The sequence below is a fragment of the Hippoglossus hippoglossus genome, chromosome 9, assembly GCF_009819705.1.
Source record: "Hippoglossus hippoglossus isolate fHipHip1 chromosome 9, fHipHip1.pri, whole genome shotgun sequence".
NCBI classification, from domain to species: Eukaryota; Metazoa; Chordata; class Actinopteri; order Pleuronectiformes; family Pleuronectidae; genus Hippoglossus; species Hippoglossus hippoglossus.
Window position 1 is genome coordinate 6,722,830 of NC_047159.1, and position 15,300 is coordinate 6,738,129.

Below are 15,300 nucleotides of genomic sequence, written 5' to 3' on the forward strand. Positions count from 1 at the left end.
CCTCCTTTGCCGGTTTGGGAGGTTGCTTCATTGAAAGTTACAGGTGTTGGGAAAGCCTCAATTCCCTCAGACGGGCAACTGCCAAATAGTTTTTTTCTTTTCTGGCTTGTTATTAGTATGACGCCAAGGAAGAGCATCATAGATGAGATGTACAGAAAATTCTTTACTGCCGGTTGGAAGCATAGATGTCATGACCCGATTCAAACCCGACCTCCTCCGTGTTAATGAATGGGGTTTGGACCAAACTATAAAGTCAAAGTACAGGCTAAATATTTTTTATTGAAGATGGGTTCTGTCATTTTAGTTGTTTTAAGTTCATCCCAAAACAACGCTGATGACGTTATTTGCAGCCAGAGTCCGCGGAGTCGTGATCATGGAGTGGGGCCGTCTTCATTCGGTCTCAGCTGTCAATCATGACGTTTCATCGCATTAAACAACTAATTACAGTTACACAAACTATCGTTCATAGTTCTTGCGTGACAAGAACTAATGTGAACCCAGTCGCTAACAGAAAGAAAGTGAGATTGTAATATTTGCACCGCATTGTCTTTTATTATTTAATACTCCTTTTCCAGTGAATCTGGAATGTTCAAAAATTAACCAAAACGAAGTCAGTAGAAAAAATATGAATCTAAAGTCACAAAAAGTGAACTCTGAAATAAATAACTTAAATAAATAAATGAACAAATTCACAATATAAACAAAGTACATATCAAATAAGTTTCCCAGCAGGTATGAAGTCTTGAGCTCATGGAGTTTTAAATAAAGTGTGTTAGATGTTTGGCAAAGTGCGTGTGTGTGTGTGTGTGTGTGTGTGTGTGTGTGTGTGTGTGTGTGTGTGTGTGTGCGCAAACCTAAAAGTAATACATCTCTGTTGCATATACATATTGTATCATATAGCATTCATTAAAATGAATGGCTTTATACTGTGTCAGTGTTTAATGCATCAGTGCGTTTCTGGCAGCAGTCACAGTGTTCTTCATCAGCATGGCGACCGTCATGGGACCCACACCCCCGGGAACAGGAGTGATGATTCCTGCCTTCTCCTTCACTCCTGCAAGGCAAACAGATGAGTTAAGCATGTTTTGAAAATGTTATATACCAGTTTTGTAAATCTATATCCCTGGCATTGTTTATGCTTTGCCCTCTAACTAAAGTTTATATTCAAATGAAGTTTTGATTATTCACCCTCAAAGTCCACGTCACCAATGAGCCGGAGTTTTCCCGTCTTCGGGTCTTGGATTCGATTTATGCCGACGTCGATGACCGCTGCGCCCTCTTTCACCATATCTGCTGTGATCAGTCTGGGAACACCTACAACATGGAGAGTTTACAGAGACAGGACATGGGAATATTATTCCTAAAGGATTACATGACCCCTGGTTTCGTGATTCAACACTGTACAAAGGTCACAAGCAAATGCAGGAAACACTCTAAGGCCCTTATCATGTCTGCTGACATTGTACAATGTGTATGTGTAAATCTACATGTGTTGCATATTTTAAGTTATAATTAATCAAATTAACAAAAACTGCCAGGACAGTGAACCGTGGGGTTGTGGAGACACCTGCGGTCTGCGGTCCTGAGGAAAATGGCTGCTTTGCCAAGTTGGTAACTGAGCCTCTGTGCATGTGCTCGAAGATATTTAATTAAATTCTTTATTCAAGGATGGTCTCTTGTTGTGTTACATGTTGAATCGTCTCAGACAACGTGAAACCTAAAACTTCGGAATTCATGGAAAAATGTGCGTGACTTGGCAAACTATCAAAATAAGACTCCAAACAAATAGGGAGCGGCATAGAGAAAGTTTGAGTGTCCACCCCTATCGTCAGGAACAAGGACGCACACTCTTTGGTTTCTTCTTCCAGTATATGTACCACATCCAGTTATAGAGGAACAAATCCTGGAGCCTTCCACCCTCACCTTCATGTTGAACGTTAGCTTGAATAAATCTAACCTCAGACCACCATCAAAATGTAAATGAACCTTATCAAGATCAAACTAAAGAGCTGATACATTTTTAAGTTATAAGAGTGTCTCTGAACAGAAAGCTGCAGTGATACTTGTCTCTTTTTAACCCCTGGTTCCCATGACAGTTACCAATCATCACCTGATACTTAAAAAGGCTGCAGAGCAGAATAAGATGACGCCTCAGCTGAGAGTCTGTGAGGAAGGATATAATTAGGTCATATATATTTATTCTAACAACCGCGCCACTTTGAAGTCGGCTTCCAAAGCGAGTCAGGTTATAATCCTAAAACTGGAGGTGCTCCACATTGGGATCGAATCTGAGCCAAATAACAATTAAGGACGGGGTTTAACGGTAGAAAATACCACAGCCAATACGCAGCAGACAGACACCACAGTGACACATTCACTGCAGGTTCGACAACATTTCAATCCACAACACACCCTCGATTTTTACCAAACACTTGACAATTTCCCAGGGGACACTGAAACTGCTGGAGGTTCATTTAATTATACAGCAGCGTGTCCTAATATACAAAACATACATGTACAAATCGGATGAAAGGGAAGTGAACTGCTCGTCCCTGCTTTAATTTGATTTATTCGACGCGGCAGACAACATGGCACCCCTTCAGGCGTTATGTTACTCAAGAGCTTTTAAAAGGATATTGTTGCCCTGAATTGATTGATGGTCTCACATTCCAGCAGCAACAGTTCACTGTTGTTCCACAATCCTCGGCCCAAGTGGAGCAGAGCAGGTAAATATCCGCGACACTTCCGAGCTGATTATTGAGATTCAAGTAAGGGCTGGTTAGCACTTTCACAATCTTTACTCCCTCTTGCATTATCAGTGCACATAATCCACCCCCCACCCCCCACCCCCTTGTGCAGCGCAACATGATGAAAAGGCATCTGACAGGAGATTAAGGAGTGTGGACTTGAAGAAAGAGCCGCTTCAGCAACAACATAATTAATTAACTAATTCAAAGTTTAATGAGTCTCAACAAACAAAAATTACAACAATTATTTAGTCAAACAAAAAACATTAAATCAATCTGCAACTGTTTGATCAATTGGCCCCATCTCAAGTCAGGGGCCACTTCCCTCAGAGGCTGCAGCGCGGTTAAACTGTCCCATTTGTTGGCTGCTTCAAATGCAGCCGACAAATGTAACTTTCTATTCACCGAGCAACGTAGGAACCCCCTCAGGCCAACCTATCCCAGGATTCATTGCATGCCTGTGACAAAGCTAACAAGCAAGCTAGGCTGCTGAGTAGTAAGTAGCCTACACTAAGGGTGGAATAAGCTGGTGACACAAAAAGGAAATCCTCCGAATACCAGACCATCTTATTCGCAGTCGAAATGGCCAACGTTGGCCGACTCCTTCGTAGACGGCGTCCTCTGAAAGAGGCGACCCGTGAACTGAGACCCAGCTGCAGTCTCCATATCAGAAAACAAAGGTCACATGACTGGTTTGTCTTGAGCCATGTTTTAAGTGTTGTTATAATTAAATGGACGCTTGTGCATTTTCTGCTATAAGAAGGAATTGAGATCCATTTTTCTGCTGCTCTGCCTGAGAATGCTGATCATCCTAATTTCTTCGAGCAGTTGTGTCTGACTGACGACCTGGAGACCTAAATACTGTCAGAGTGACACGGTGTTTCAAACGTTGTAAACTGAATATATTTAAGGGTTAAACAAGAGAGTTGAAGAAAATCATCTTTGACACAAAGAAAACTGTAATGATGGAGATTTTAACACAAGTGACACGATTTTATAGCCGGAATGATTGATATAGAAATTAATCATGATCAATACCTACAATAATTGTGGCTAATAGTGACTAATATGTTATAAACCCCTGTGAATGATTTGTATCATTAGAGACATATCTGGTTCTGAGTCATTCAGATTAACTGTCAGTATAAAAGAGTAAAGACACTCATTACTCATGTCAATGTCACATTTACCTGCAGCTGCAATAATGATGTCAGCCAGGCTGGTTAGCTCCTTCAGCCGCTCCCTCGGTGTACATCTGTGGACAATGGTCACTGTGGCATCTCCTGATCGGAAACAAGACTTTTATTGAGCTTGGTCGACTCATATAAAACAAAAGTTTTTCTCCCACACCTCGAGGAGTGTCTTTGTCTGAAAACAGTTGACAGGGAGCTATCCTGACAAACAATGACACTTTCTACAGGGTTTTCTGAGGCGTGCCTGCTCAAAAACAAAAACCCCTCCTGCTGACGTCAGAAAACCTTACTGCACTTTAAATGAAATATAATATGAACCTTCCAGGGAGCAGTGGCATTGTAAAAAAAAAATAAACATCCTCTTATCGTTCATATATGTACAAGTTAATCAAGTTTATCTTTAAGCTCTAATTCATAAAACACCTGCAATTAGTCCTTTAGATATTTTCATTTTCTACCATCAAAACATGTTTTTAAGTACAAGTACACACTCGTCCTTTAGTTGACTAAAACACTAAAATTATTTTGAGTGAAAAAACCTGTTAAAATATTACAAGTGGACTATTTGATAGCTGTACATCTTTATGGTTTATGAATCAGTTTTTAGAATATTAATTAAGTCAGGAGGTAAAAGTGACCTAAACATGCTAAACCTACATTTCCTGCATGTCTCAGGAAATACGAGAAAAAATGAGGATAAACTGTCTCTTTAAATATGTTAGTATTATATTAATATGTTTATTATCTAATTTAAATGTTAATATTTCTTTCTTTTAGTGCTGTTGAGTCTGCTGTGATCATTGCAAGATGTCTATCATGATCATGGTTATCCAAGAAAACATGAATGGAGACGTTTCACCTCATATCTTAAGAGGCTTTTTTAGTTCTGATTGACTGGTGTGGAGACCCGGGTATTTAACCTCTGGCGATATAAGGTCATTTATGTCACATGGCTCATTAGTGCTCCTGCTGTTGACGAAAGTCTTTAGAGTCGTCGGAGTCCTCTGAGGCCAAGTGTGAAAGGGTGTCATCCAAAACTGAATGGACAGTGTGGAGTTGGGGGACATGGGCTGCATCCACACTACGACTACTACTTTCTACTTTTCCATCTTTCATTTTTCAAGCCTGGCAGATGACATCATGTGTGCATTGTCCAGGACTAAGCTCCACTGACCTCAGCATGAAACATCTTCCAGTCAGGACAGCCAAGTCAGGATTCCCTGTACTTCCCTATATTTTTATGACATAAAGTGCTACGTGGGGCTGGTGAGGTAACAACGTTTACAATAGTAATCCAGGTCTTTGTGTCAAATGTGTTGGGACATCCTGCGGAGTGATAACTGAACTGTGACAGTGCGTAGAGGCTCAGAGGGATCACGCAGGGAGGGCTGCAAGATAAGAATGAGGGGGAGGGAAGACGAGTCACAGCACATCACAGTTGCACCACATACCTGGTGGTCTGTGTGCGTGTGTGTGTGTTCCTGTACTTATACCTTTGTGAGGACCGTTTTAAGCATAGACCCTACAGAGTGACATTTTTGGAAAGTGAGGACATTTAGGGCCGGTCCTCACTTCTTCAAAGGGCTGTTCAGAGGGTGAGGCATTTAGTTTGGATGGTTAAGGTCAGGGTGAGGGGCTAAGGAATGCTTTATGCCAATGAGTGTCCTCACTAAGATAGAAGTATAAATGTGTGTGTGTGTGTGTGTGTGTGTGTGTGTGTGTGTGTGTGTGTGTGTGTGTGTGTGTGTGTGTGTGTGTGTGTGTGTGTGTGTGTGTGTGTGATAAATTGGGGGGGATTAAGAAATGTTTAGGGTGTGTTATCAAAAGTTAAACCAGGTGCTTGTTTCAACGTCATCGTATTTGTAACCTTGTCATTGACGGTTGGTGCACATTCATTTACTTGTTTCGTTTTGCACAACATTCTACTTCACTGATCGCTTCAAAGGGGCCAAATGAATGTTTCAATAATATGGATTTTTATTTATTTATTTCAGACACGTTCCTTTTAATCCTTGACAAAATAAGGTTTCCTGTTGACCCACTGGTCTGTGATACTGTTCCAGCCATAGACTAGTACATCCCGGTATTTCATCCCACTTTCACCTCCTCTCTGCTATCAGATATTCTAATTAAACAAAACATGTAATGTTGATGCTATGTTGATTGATTTGTGTGACTCTTGTCAGCAGCTCATTAGTTCATGCATTATATTTCAAGGGCAACACACATTCATGGTCCATGATGTGCATGAAAACACCCAAACAACAAACTGGCAGCAGGTCAGTGCATCAGTATACTTGCATCTCAATAGTGTTACACTCAATTGACACGTAAAGACAGAGGCCGTGAGCCTGTTGCACCGACTGCTCACAAGTTCTGACTTACCTGGGCCTAATTTTGACCAAAATGGTTAAGAAGGGGAGTTTTTGCATATTTGCATGCAGGTGAAAGTTATTAAACTTTTGTGTTAATCTGACCTGCAAAACTTTAACAGGTCAAATTTATCTTGTTGCTTCATCACAGCAGTAAATTATATGCTCTGCCTTTCCAAACCCCCTCCCTACTTCCTACACCCTTATAAGGAAAGTTGATATTTCCTGCAGGGGTGCACAATGCCAAGAATCTCGCCCTGTGCTTTTCCTTCACGCTCCCTTTTCCTTTTTTAACTCCTCCAGCCGGACATGCATCAGCATTTATTGTTTTTTCTTTCAGGCAAGGAGTCATTCCCATCTTCAGTCATTGATCACATCCTAACAAAGTGTTAATTATCCCTGGGAGAAAGCCAAGATGGTGAAACATCATTTGCGTACAAAGATGCTGGCTCATCTGTGTGCGCACACACACACACACACACACACACGCACACTTACCTCCAGGGCGTTCATGGTTGCGATCAGTGTGCAGCAACATTGCGATCGGCATTCCGACATTTTTGGAGCGTCCAGCGACCAGCACATTCTTTCCCACTGTCTCAATACCTGCACAAACACATTTTCAAGGAAAAAGATTTCAAATAATTGATGTCAGATGCACAGTATTTGCAAACTGAGATAAAGAGAACTTGAACGTGCATGCAGCAATATCATTTGATCAACAGAAAAATTAACCAAAACATCACACAGAGAGCCTAGGGCAGTATTTAACCTTTGTTTGATCATAGAGGCGTGTGGGAGTGGGGTTATTCTGTCAGCTGCACCACAGCCTGGCACCACAACGTTACACATGTGGTGTGTAACAGTGTTATAAATTTCACTGCCAGGTAAGACAGAGGTCTTTACAGTGATGTATAGTGGAAGGATAGGTAAGACTATATTAAACAGAATGGCCTTTTTAGATTTTATTCATTCCTCTCTTTAATTGTGTAATTCTTCGTGTATAGGGTTTAGTCAACATATTCAATCAGATTTACATTTAGTAAGTTCAGGTACAGAACGAAAACAGCCCGACAAACAAAGCAACGGGCCGCAGTGGTGGTTGTGTGTTATTTAACACCATTAATCTAAACCCTCGTTTTCAGTTGTGGTAGGATACCTCACCTGAAGATTTACTGGTTTGCCATTAAAAAAATGGCCAATGTGAGCTTTTCACAGACATATCTTTATGTCTGCTCCCTCTTGTCCAAAAAGAGAGAGAGAGGAGAAGAACCTTCTTCTTCATCCTCATCATATTCTGCAAACACAATTGCAGAGAGCATGCTAAGCTGCTCTATGCTGTGTGGTATGGAACTGAAAGAGATTCTCTAACAGCTGATCAACAGCACCCTCTTTTGGGGTTTAATCAGTAAGACAACAAAGGGTTTACTTTCCCTGGCAGCCTATTTTACAATATCATACATTTATTACAGCCTACAGCATCTACAAGTAGAGCCAGTTCAATCTCAATCATCAGGCAGAAAGAATTGTTCTATCTTAACAAGTGAGTCAATTGTTCTTTTCTTTATCATACATGTTTTGTTAATGTAACTTGACTAAATATGAAGACGTATGTGCCTTATTTAAAAGGTTACAAACACTTCATTTAGCCAAATTTGAATCATTACATTTTGAGTACAATGAAACTATTTGGATACTTACTTCATTGTCCTACTATTTGCATTTGCTGCCGGCCCAGTTCTAATTAGGCAGAATATTTACATCATTCACTTGGTCAAGAGAATAACCGACAAAATTTAGGTTGGAATACTGTTATGCACCACCTAGTGGCTGCTTCTCTCATTGCCTCCAGAGAGAATAAAGTAATAGCATAGACAAAACTTAGAAGTTGCACAAAATAAGCTCTGAGATGAGTGATATAGATAATCGTCTTCTTTCAATACAATTTAATAGATCTTTATTGCACTCTAGAGGATTAGTTGTTTGCAGCAAAGTAAAAATAAATACCAACACACCATTAAAACCAGGACAAATCAACAATATTCAAATCAGAATTTGAAACTTGGTTGTGAGTAATGGAGCTGAAGTGGTTCTGACTGTTCACCTGCTCTTTTGATGATCTCCCAGACTGCCGCAGGGGTGGCAGGCACCATGGATCTCTGGTCCAGACACAGTTTCCCAATATTCACAATATGGAAACCATCCACATCCTTCTCTGGAGCGATGGCATTACACACGGCTCGCTCATTGATGTGCTCTGAGCAGGGGGGAGGGAGTCAGACAGATACTCAGCAACACATTTGATAAAACACACCAAATAAAGACTAACTGTTGAACATGCAGCTCTAAACACGGGGGATGATTTCAATGTTAATATCAAATGGCCTGATACGGACTTATTTCTTACTGAAAGTATACAATTCAAAAAATAATAAATTGTTTAGAGGAAGTCTTGCAAGGATGATGTAACCCATGTTTAAAAGAAAAACTGGAAAATAAATAGAAATGAAAAAGATCGAAACAAATAATTTACCTAAATGAGAATCTTACAAAAATTGGATGTACGTAATATGCTCGTGAATAAACAGTTCAGGTCCAGTATCTTATAGTTCTCTATTATTCAGTGACATGTTTTATAATAGGCTTGTGCTCTACAGGCAAATGAGACCTATGTGAAATGTAAACCAGGATTCAAGTCAGGTCAAAGGAAATACATTTGAGACCTGCTATTGAAAAAGTCAAATGTAACTATACATGCACAAGTATATATGTATGTATATTTATATAAGATCACCCCAAATTGAACTGCAGTGAACATTAGGTAACTTTGATGTCAGTGAGGAAAACGTGCAGCTGTGACACGTGTTTACCGGGAAGTGGCAGCTGCACTAACAGGCCGCTGACCCTCCAGTCACGGTTCATCTTGTCAATCAGCTCCAGCAGCTCCTCTTGGGACACCGAGCTCGGCCTCACCACTGTGTCACTGGAAATACCTGGAGCGCACGTACAAATAATACAAGTTCACAACTGTGGCCATGCGCATGTTCATTTACAGCTGTGTGGAAGTATTAGCAAATACTTTTTTCCCATAAAAACATGTTCATCCATGTACATGTGCATTTATATTTTCATGCATGTCTAAAACTGTAAAAATCAGGGATGCATGCAATGCTCATATCTGACCCAGGATGCTGGCGGCCCGGGTCTTGTTCCTGACATAGGTACGACTGGCCGGGTCGTCCCCCACTAGGACCACTCCTAGGTGGGGTCTCATGTTGCCCTGAGCTACCAGCTCTTCCACATCACGCTGGATTTCTCTGTGGAGCTGACGAGCCAACTCTGTCCCCGAAATCACCACAGCAGCATGCCTGGGAATCGTAAATCATACAGACAGCTCATAGCACATCACAGGTTGAAAAACAGACTCGGCACATTAATTCAAATAAATTAGTGGCTACTTGAGGAAAGAAAATCAATAAGTAACAATTCACGATCACCAGAGGCCAACAAACACCTTTTTATCCCTGGGGGCCTCCTGAGAGATTAGGCAAGCCATGGTAACTGAAACATCTGGAACTGCGAGAACATGTTGACTCTACCTACACTTGTTCTGCCCCAAAACACCAAAGACTGACTCACACCTATGATCAACAAACACATCCCCCCCCCCCCCCCCCCCTCAGGGACTATGTGGAAAAGATCAATTTAGTTTGTACTATTGGTGAATACAGTTGTTTGCACTAAAATACAGTTAACTGTATAGTTATTTGCTGATACTGCTTTTGTTGTTTTCACACTATATTTATATCTATATATAGATATATATATATATATGTTTTTACACCTGTATATATATATAAAATAATATCTTGTAGCTGAGGATGTGACAATAAAAACCTTGAATCCTTCAATCCTACTGTCGCAGTGCGCATGCACGATCATCTGACCAATGAGCGAGCTCCTCTCGGGTAACGTGACCTCTGCTACTGACGTGGCTCCACAAACCAGTAACCATAGTGACGAATTAATGCTCTTGATTCGTGAATGAAAGAATTATTTACGCATTTGAAATGAAGGCGTTCGCTGTGACGCCCGCGTGTTTTATCTACGTGTCATTTGATTGTTCATTCACGTCATGTTAGCCGCGGCTAACGTCCTCTAGCACTAGCAGCTAATGCGGTGCTACAAGGAAATGCTACACCCGGCGAAACTGCGGCGCGTTATGCAATCGTGGCCGGAGTTTGGCGCTTGTTCTCGGCTCACTCAGTCCCGGTCTCTCGCCTCTCAGCTCGAGTTACATCCGCGGAGCCTGCCCTCTCCGCCGTGAACGGCGAAGCCCGCTGTCAATCACCGTGCGCGGACACGTGACGGCTCCACACGCCTTCTCCGGCGAGGCTGCGGCGCCGCGGCTCATTCATCCCGCAGCACATCAACGCGTGAACCCGGGTGAAATGCTGCGGTGCTTCCGCCGCGCTGCCGTTTACCTGCTCGCAGTCTGGTGCACGTGTCTCCGCTGGCTCTCGCATTTTCTGTGCGTCCGTAGCTTGGCCCGGCAGCGGGGATGGTGTAACGTTAGCGGGCTACAAATCCTGAAGGAGGAGCGTAGCGGGGAGACAGAGGCCGCCATGTTGGTGTGCGTGCGTCGCGGAGCGTGTGTACGTCGCGCGCGCGCGCGTGTGTGTGTGTGCGCGTGAGAGGGAGGGTGAGGGACAGCATGTAGATGGAAGGATGTATGGATGGATAGATTGATAAAGAGAGAGAGAGAGAGAAAGATAGATACATACATACATACATACATACATACATACATACATAGATGGATGGATGGATGGAGAGAGAGAGAGAGAGAGATACATACATACATACATACATGGATGGATGGATGGATGGGGAGAGAGAGAGAGAGAGAGATACATACATACATACATACATACATACATACATACATACATACATAGATGGATGGATGGATGGATGGAGAGAGAGAGAGAGAGAGAGATACATACATACATACATACATGGATGGATGGATGGATGGAGAGAGAGAGAGAGAGAGAGATACATACATACATACATAGAGGGATAGATGTATGTATGGACTGATAGAAAGAGAGATACATACTGTACTGTACATAGATATATAGATAGATGGATGGATAGAGAGATAAATACATACATACTGTACATAGATATATAGATGGGCTGGCTATGGCTGAGAGGTAGAGTGATCATCCTCCAACCAGAAGGCCGGCAGTTTGATTCTCAGTCTTCCCCATCTGGGCAAGATACTGAACCCCCACATGGCCCCTGATAGATGTTGAATGCACTTACTTTGGGTAAAAGCGTCCACCAAATGACATATAATGTAGAGATGGATGGATGGATGGATACTTTGTTGATCCCAAGGGAAAAGTAGTCCTCCAGTATCACACAAAAAAAAGCCAAACACAAGAGCATAACAAATATAAACATCCACAATTAATAAGCTCAAACCACTGAGGAGTTTGCATTTTAGCTTAATAAATGATCATTTATTTAAATTGTCACCAATACATTTCCAGTTAATCAAGTATTTGCTTCATCAACAGATCATTTCAGCTCCAGAGCACTGGTTGGCCTCTGGGAAATGATGAAACTCCCATATGTTGTGTGGGTCAAGGGGGGGGGTAAGAACATGTTTTTGCCCCGTGGCCGACCTGGGAATAACCTCAGAGAGTTACTGTGGCCATGCAAGTAAATACACTGCTTTTATAGCAAATATAGAGCCCACTGAATGACTGTTTGGAGGTAATAGGTACATTTTCACAAGTAAACTTAATTCCATTCACCACCATTTTTTACTAATGAATTAAAAAGGGCCGGTAAACAGGCTTTATCCAAATATAAATATGCATATTGCTGTAGAAATGATGGTGACAGTGAATTCTTTCTGATTCAGGTTCAAATTTCACAGCCACATAATTTCAGATCAAAACAAAATTCATCTTTATCATTATTACAGTAGATGAGGAGAGCAGTGAGTGTCACTGCTCTGCCCTGTTCCGCCTCAAGATGGCAGCAGATTCTTTGTTGCATCAACTGAATTGTGTCTAAAAGCTAAAAGCTGAAATGAGCTTCAAGTGTCCATTCAGAATATAATGTACAAATCACACATGTGTAAAACATCTGACTGGATGTTGATCTGATAACATTAGCTTGTGTAAAGACATGTGATCAGGTAGAGGAGATGATGGTCATCTCATTAGTTCCCTAGAGAAACATCCACACTAATGATTATTGGAAAATTGAAAGACAAAGAACCAGGATTGAATTCATGTGAGGAAGCTGTTTTTACCGTTACCATTGTATGCAGGATACTGTAAAGTATATACAGCAGGTGACTCTATGGTAAGGAAGTAACTGTCTATCTCACAGTAGTGATGTTATTAGATTCTAGCATGTTGGTGTTAGACAGCTCAGAACCACAAAAAGTTAGGGGCATAGAAAAGGAGGCATTAAAGGAAGAGATGGAAGAAAAGAAAACCTGAATGCATCATGAAGGTCTGATTAAAACCAAAATGAAGATTCAAATAGTCATGGATGAGTCTGATTTATGTTGTTTGGTTTTTGCTGTTGATATCACTACAGCATGAAATCAAGTTGTTGATTTTGAGAAGTTGTAAAGACTATGGGCACATTTGTACTAAAGGTTTGTTTGAATGGTGGGAGTGTATTCAGAAATTCTGGTAAACACCACACCCTACAAGGCTTGCCTGGACACGAGGCCAATAGAGAACATATGTATTATCCTCTGTGACAAAAGCTTCACTAACCCTTTCTTAATTTATGGCTTTTACATGTGTGGTCTGTTTGCTAACACATAGGTTGTGCTGTACAGTGAATAGTGCGGTTGACAAGCGGGGCTTGACGTGGTATGAGAAGACTCCAGGAAAGCAAGAACAAAGAGGATCAATTTCCTGTTACTGTGACGAAGCTGCGGTATTTGTTATGTGACTGTGAGAGAGCAGAAAGTACATCTGAGGCACAAGATGTTGACCCGTCAGTGTTGGTTGACAAGTGCCGCTGTGAGAAAAAAAACAACAAGTTTACAAGATTTTTAATGAATGGTCCATCTTTTAAAGCATCTTTAAACTTCAGATGACAGCTGTGGTCAGAAGATCAGAGACGAGACCTGCATGGGAATCATCCACTGAGATGATCCAAACTTTCTGGTCGTGGTCTTTTTCTATCTTTATCCAGAATTTGATCCAACCAAGCTCAAGCAATCCTTAGTCATTACCTCAAGAACTTTTTTCAGCAGAATTAAACTTACTAAATGGATTTCAATGGAACATGGGGCAAGAAATGAGAATTACTTTTGAGGCGAATCCAGACAAAGGGGTGAATCCAGGAGTTTGTTTCACTGTCTTTAAAATTGCCAGATTTGTTTAGTATTTTCACAGATTTCCAAGGGAATAATTCATGAATCTTGATTAAAACAAATCAGGCCTATTCACGGGACTTGTATCTGTGAGTGTGTGCAATTTGGTTCACAACAACCATTTAACCACCAATGTTATTGCTTGTGTCTGTTTTAAACTGTCTGTTGTAACCTGTTTGTTTGTTTTTTATCACACACCAATCAAAAGTAGCACGCAGAACTGCGTTGTATTATCTTGTACAATGACAATGGCTTTCATTCATAAATCTAGTGAATTTAATGGTAATCTTTGGACCTTGTAGAGTTAAGCGTTCGACTGGATGTCACTACAGTTCATTTTGATCATCCGACTGACACTCTTGAACCCTCTTCAGTCACAGAACCAGGTTGGGCAGTTTTTGATGAGCCACACTGATTTGAATCTCTGTGGCCTTCTCCTTTGCTTTGGGCAACACATCTCATTCTATAGGATAACATCTTCTGAGGGTCCTGTCTGGCGAAATGTTACGGCTGTGGCCTTGTGTAGGTTGAGGAAATGTACACAACAAGTCCAGTGTGGAATAAGAAGGTATGGGCCTGGCGAGGCGTGGGTGAAACTCCATGTGGAGTGAGGGAGAGTCAGTTGTTCCACTCCACCACCGACTGAATGGAGAGGAGTCATGTCTCAACAAGACCCAGGTTTTATTACATATGAGAGGGACATTATTATTTAGATCACACGCACACAAACCCAAACACACACTGGCTGACGTTTCTATCATTAAATTCTAACTGTCATATTTCAAACTATATATTTGTGTCAATTAAACTTAAAGTCCACCAAAGGGAAAAGTCCCAGACGAAACTGGGAACAGTTTGTTCGAATGACTCATTATTCAACGTGTCTTCTATAGCTCTCCAGTGTAAAGACTGTAAATGTACATCATGGAGTTGAGGTTGGTTTAATTACCCTCCAAACGACCCCTCCTCCTCCTCCTCCTCCCGCTCCCACCCACTCCTGTTGACTGGCTCCGCCGGTTACGTAACACATGCCTTGTGTTTATGCCCGGCGCACGTGGCCTCAGCCATAATAGACGGTGATATTTAGACGGATCCAACATTAACATCGACCCACTGATTAAAACCTTCTCACGCAACACACGGGTGTTTACCTTTAAGTGCGCACGACCAGGGAAAACTTCCACAGAAAACAATTAAAGGAACGCACAGAGCGATTCCTCAGCTCGGCTCGGCACGGCACGGGTCCTTTCCTTTGCGCATTAACCATGAAAAATAATCCACAATGAGCTCAGTTCTATTGAAAGGAAACAGGACAATATGTTCATAATTCAAGGTTACACCCAGTTACTGTACTGTGGACGTGTTCACGTTTACTCATCTTTTATTTGAATAGGCCCCTTGCAGAATCCTACAATTCCACATTAAGTCAGTGAGCAACATCATTTAAAAGCAAATGACAGTAAGAACATTTAAATAAAACGTTCCCATTTTGCATCATATGTAAATATTCTGCAGGATGTGATTGTGCACATGAATCCAATATATTCCAGATGATACGAATCACACCG

The 15,300-nt window shown here is 41.4% G+C and overlaps 1 protein-coding gene across 2 annotated transcripts; it reads right to left on the bottom strand.

Moving 5' to 3' along the window:
- Window positions 1-530: 530 nt before the first annotated feature.
- mthfd2l (methylenetetrahydrofolate dehydrogenase (NADP+ dependent) 2 like) lies at window positions 531-10,990 on the bottom strand. 2 transcript variants are annotated; one of them, XM_034596779.1, is made up of 8 exons: window positions 10,797-10,990; window positions 9,496-9,680; window positions 9,183-9,305; window positions 8,417-8,569; window positions 6,811-6,918; window positions 3,938-4,030; window positions 1,189-1,314; window positions 531-1,054 (listed from the first exon to the last, which is right to left on the bottom strand). In XM_034596779.1, exons 1-8 carry the CDS (start codon window positions 10,937-10,939, stop codon window positions 939-941), a joined length of 1,047 nt encoding a protein of 348 aa, XP_034452670.1. In that variant the 5' UTR covers window positions 10,940-10,990; the 3' UTR covers window positions 531-938. The 2 variants fall into 2 exon arrangements, with proteins under 2 accessions (XP_034452670.1, XP_034452671.1); XM_034596780.1 differs by lacking the exon at window positions 10,797-10,990 and adding an exon at window positions 10,191-10,344 and having other exon boundaries at window positions 9,496-9,683.
- Between the last annotated feature and the right edge of the window lie 4,310 nt (window positions 10,991-15,300).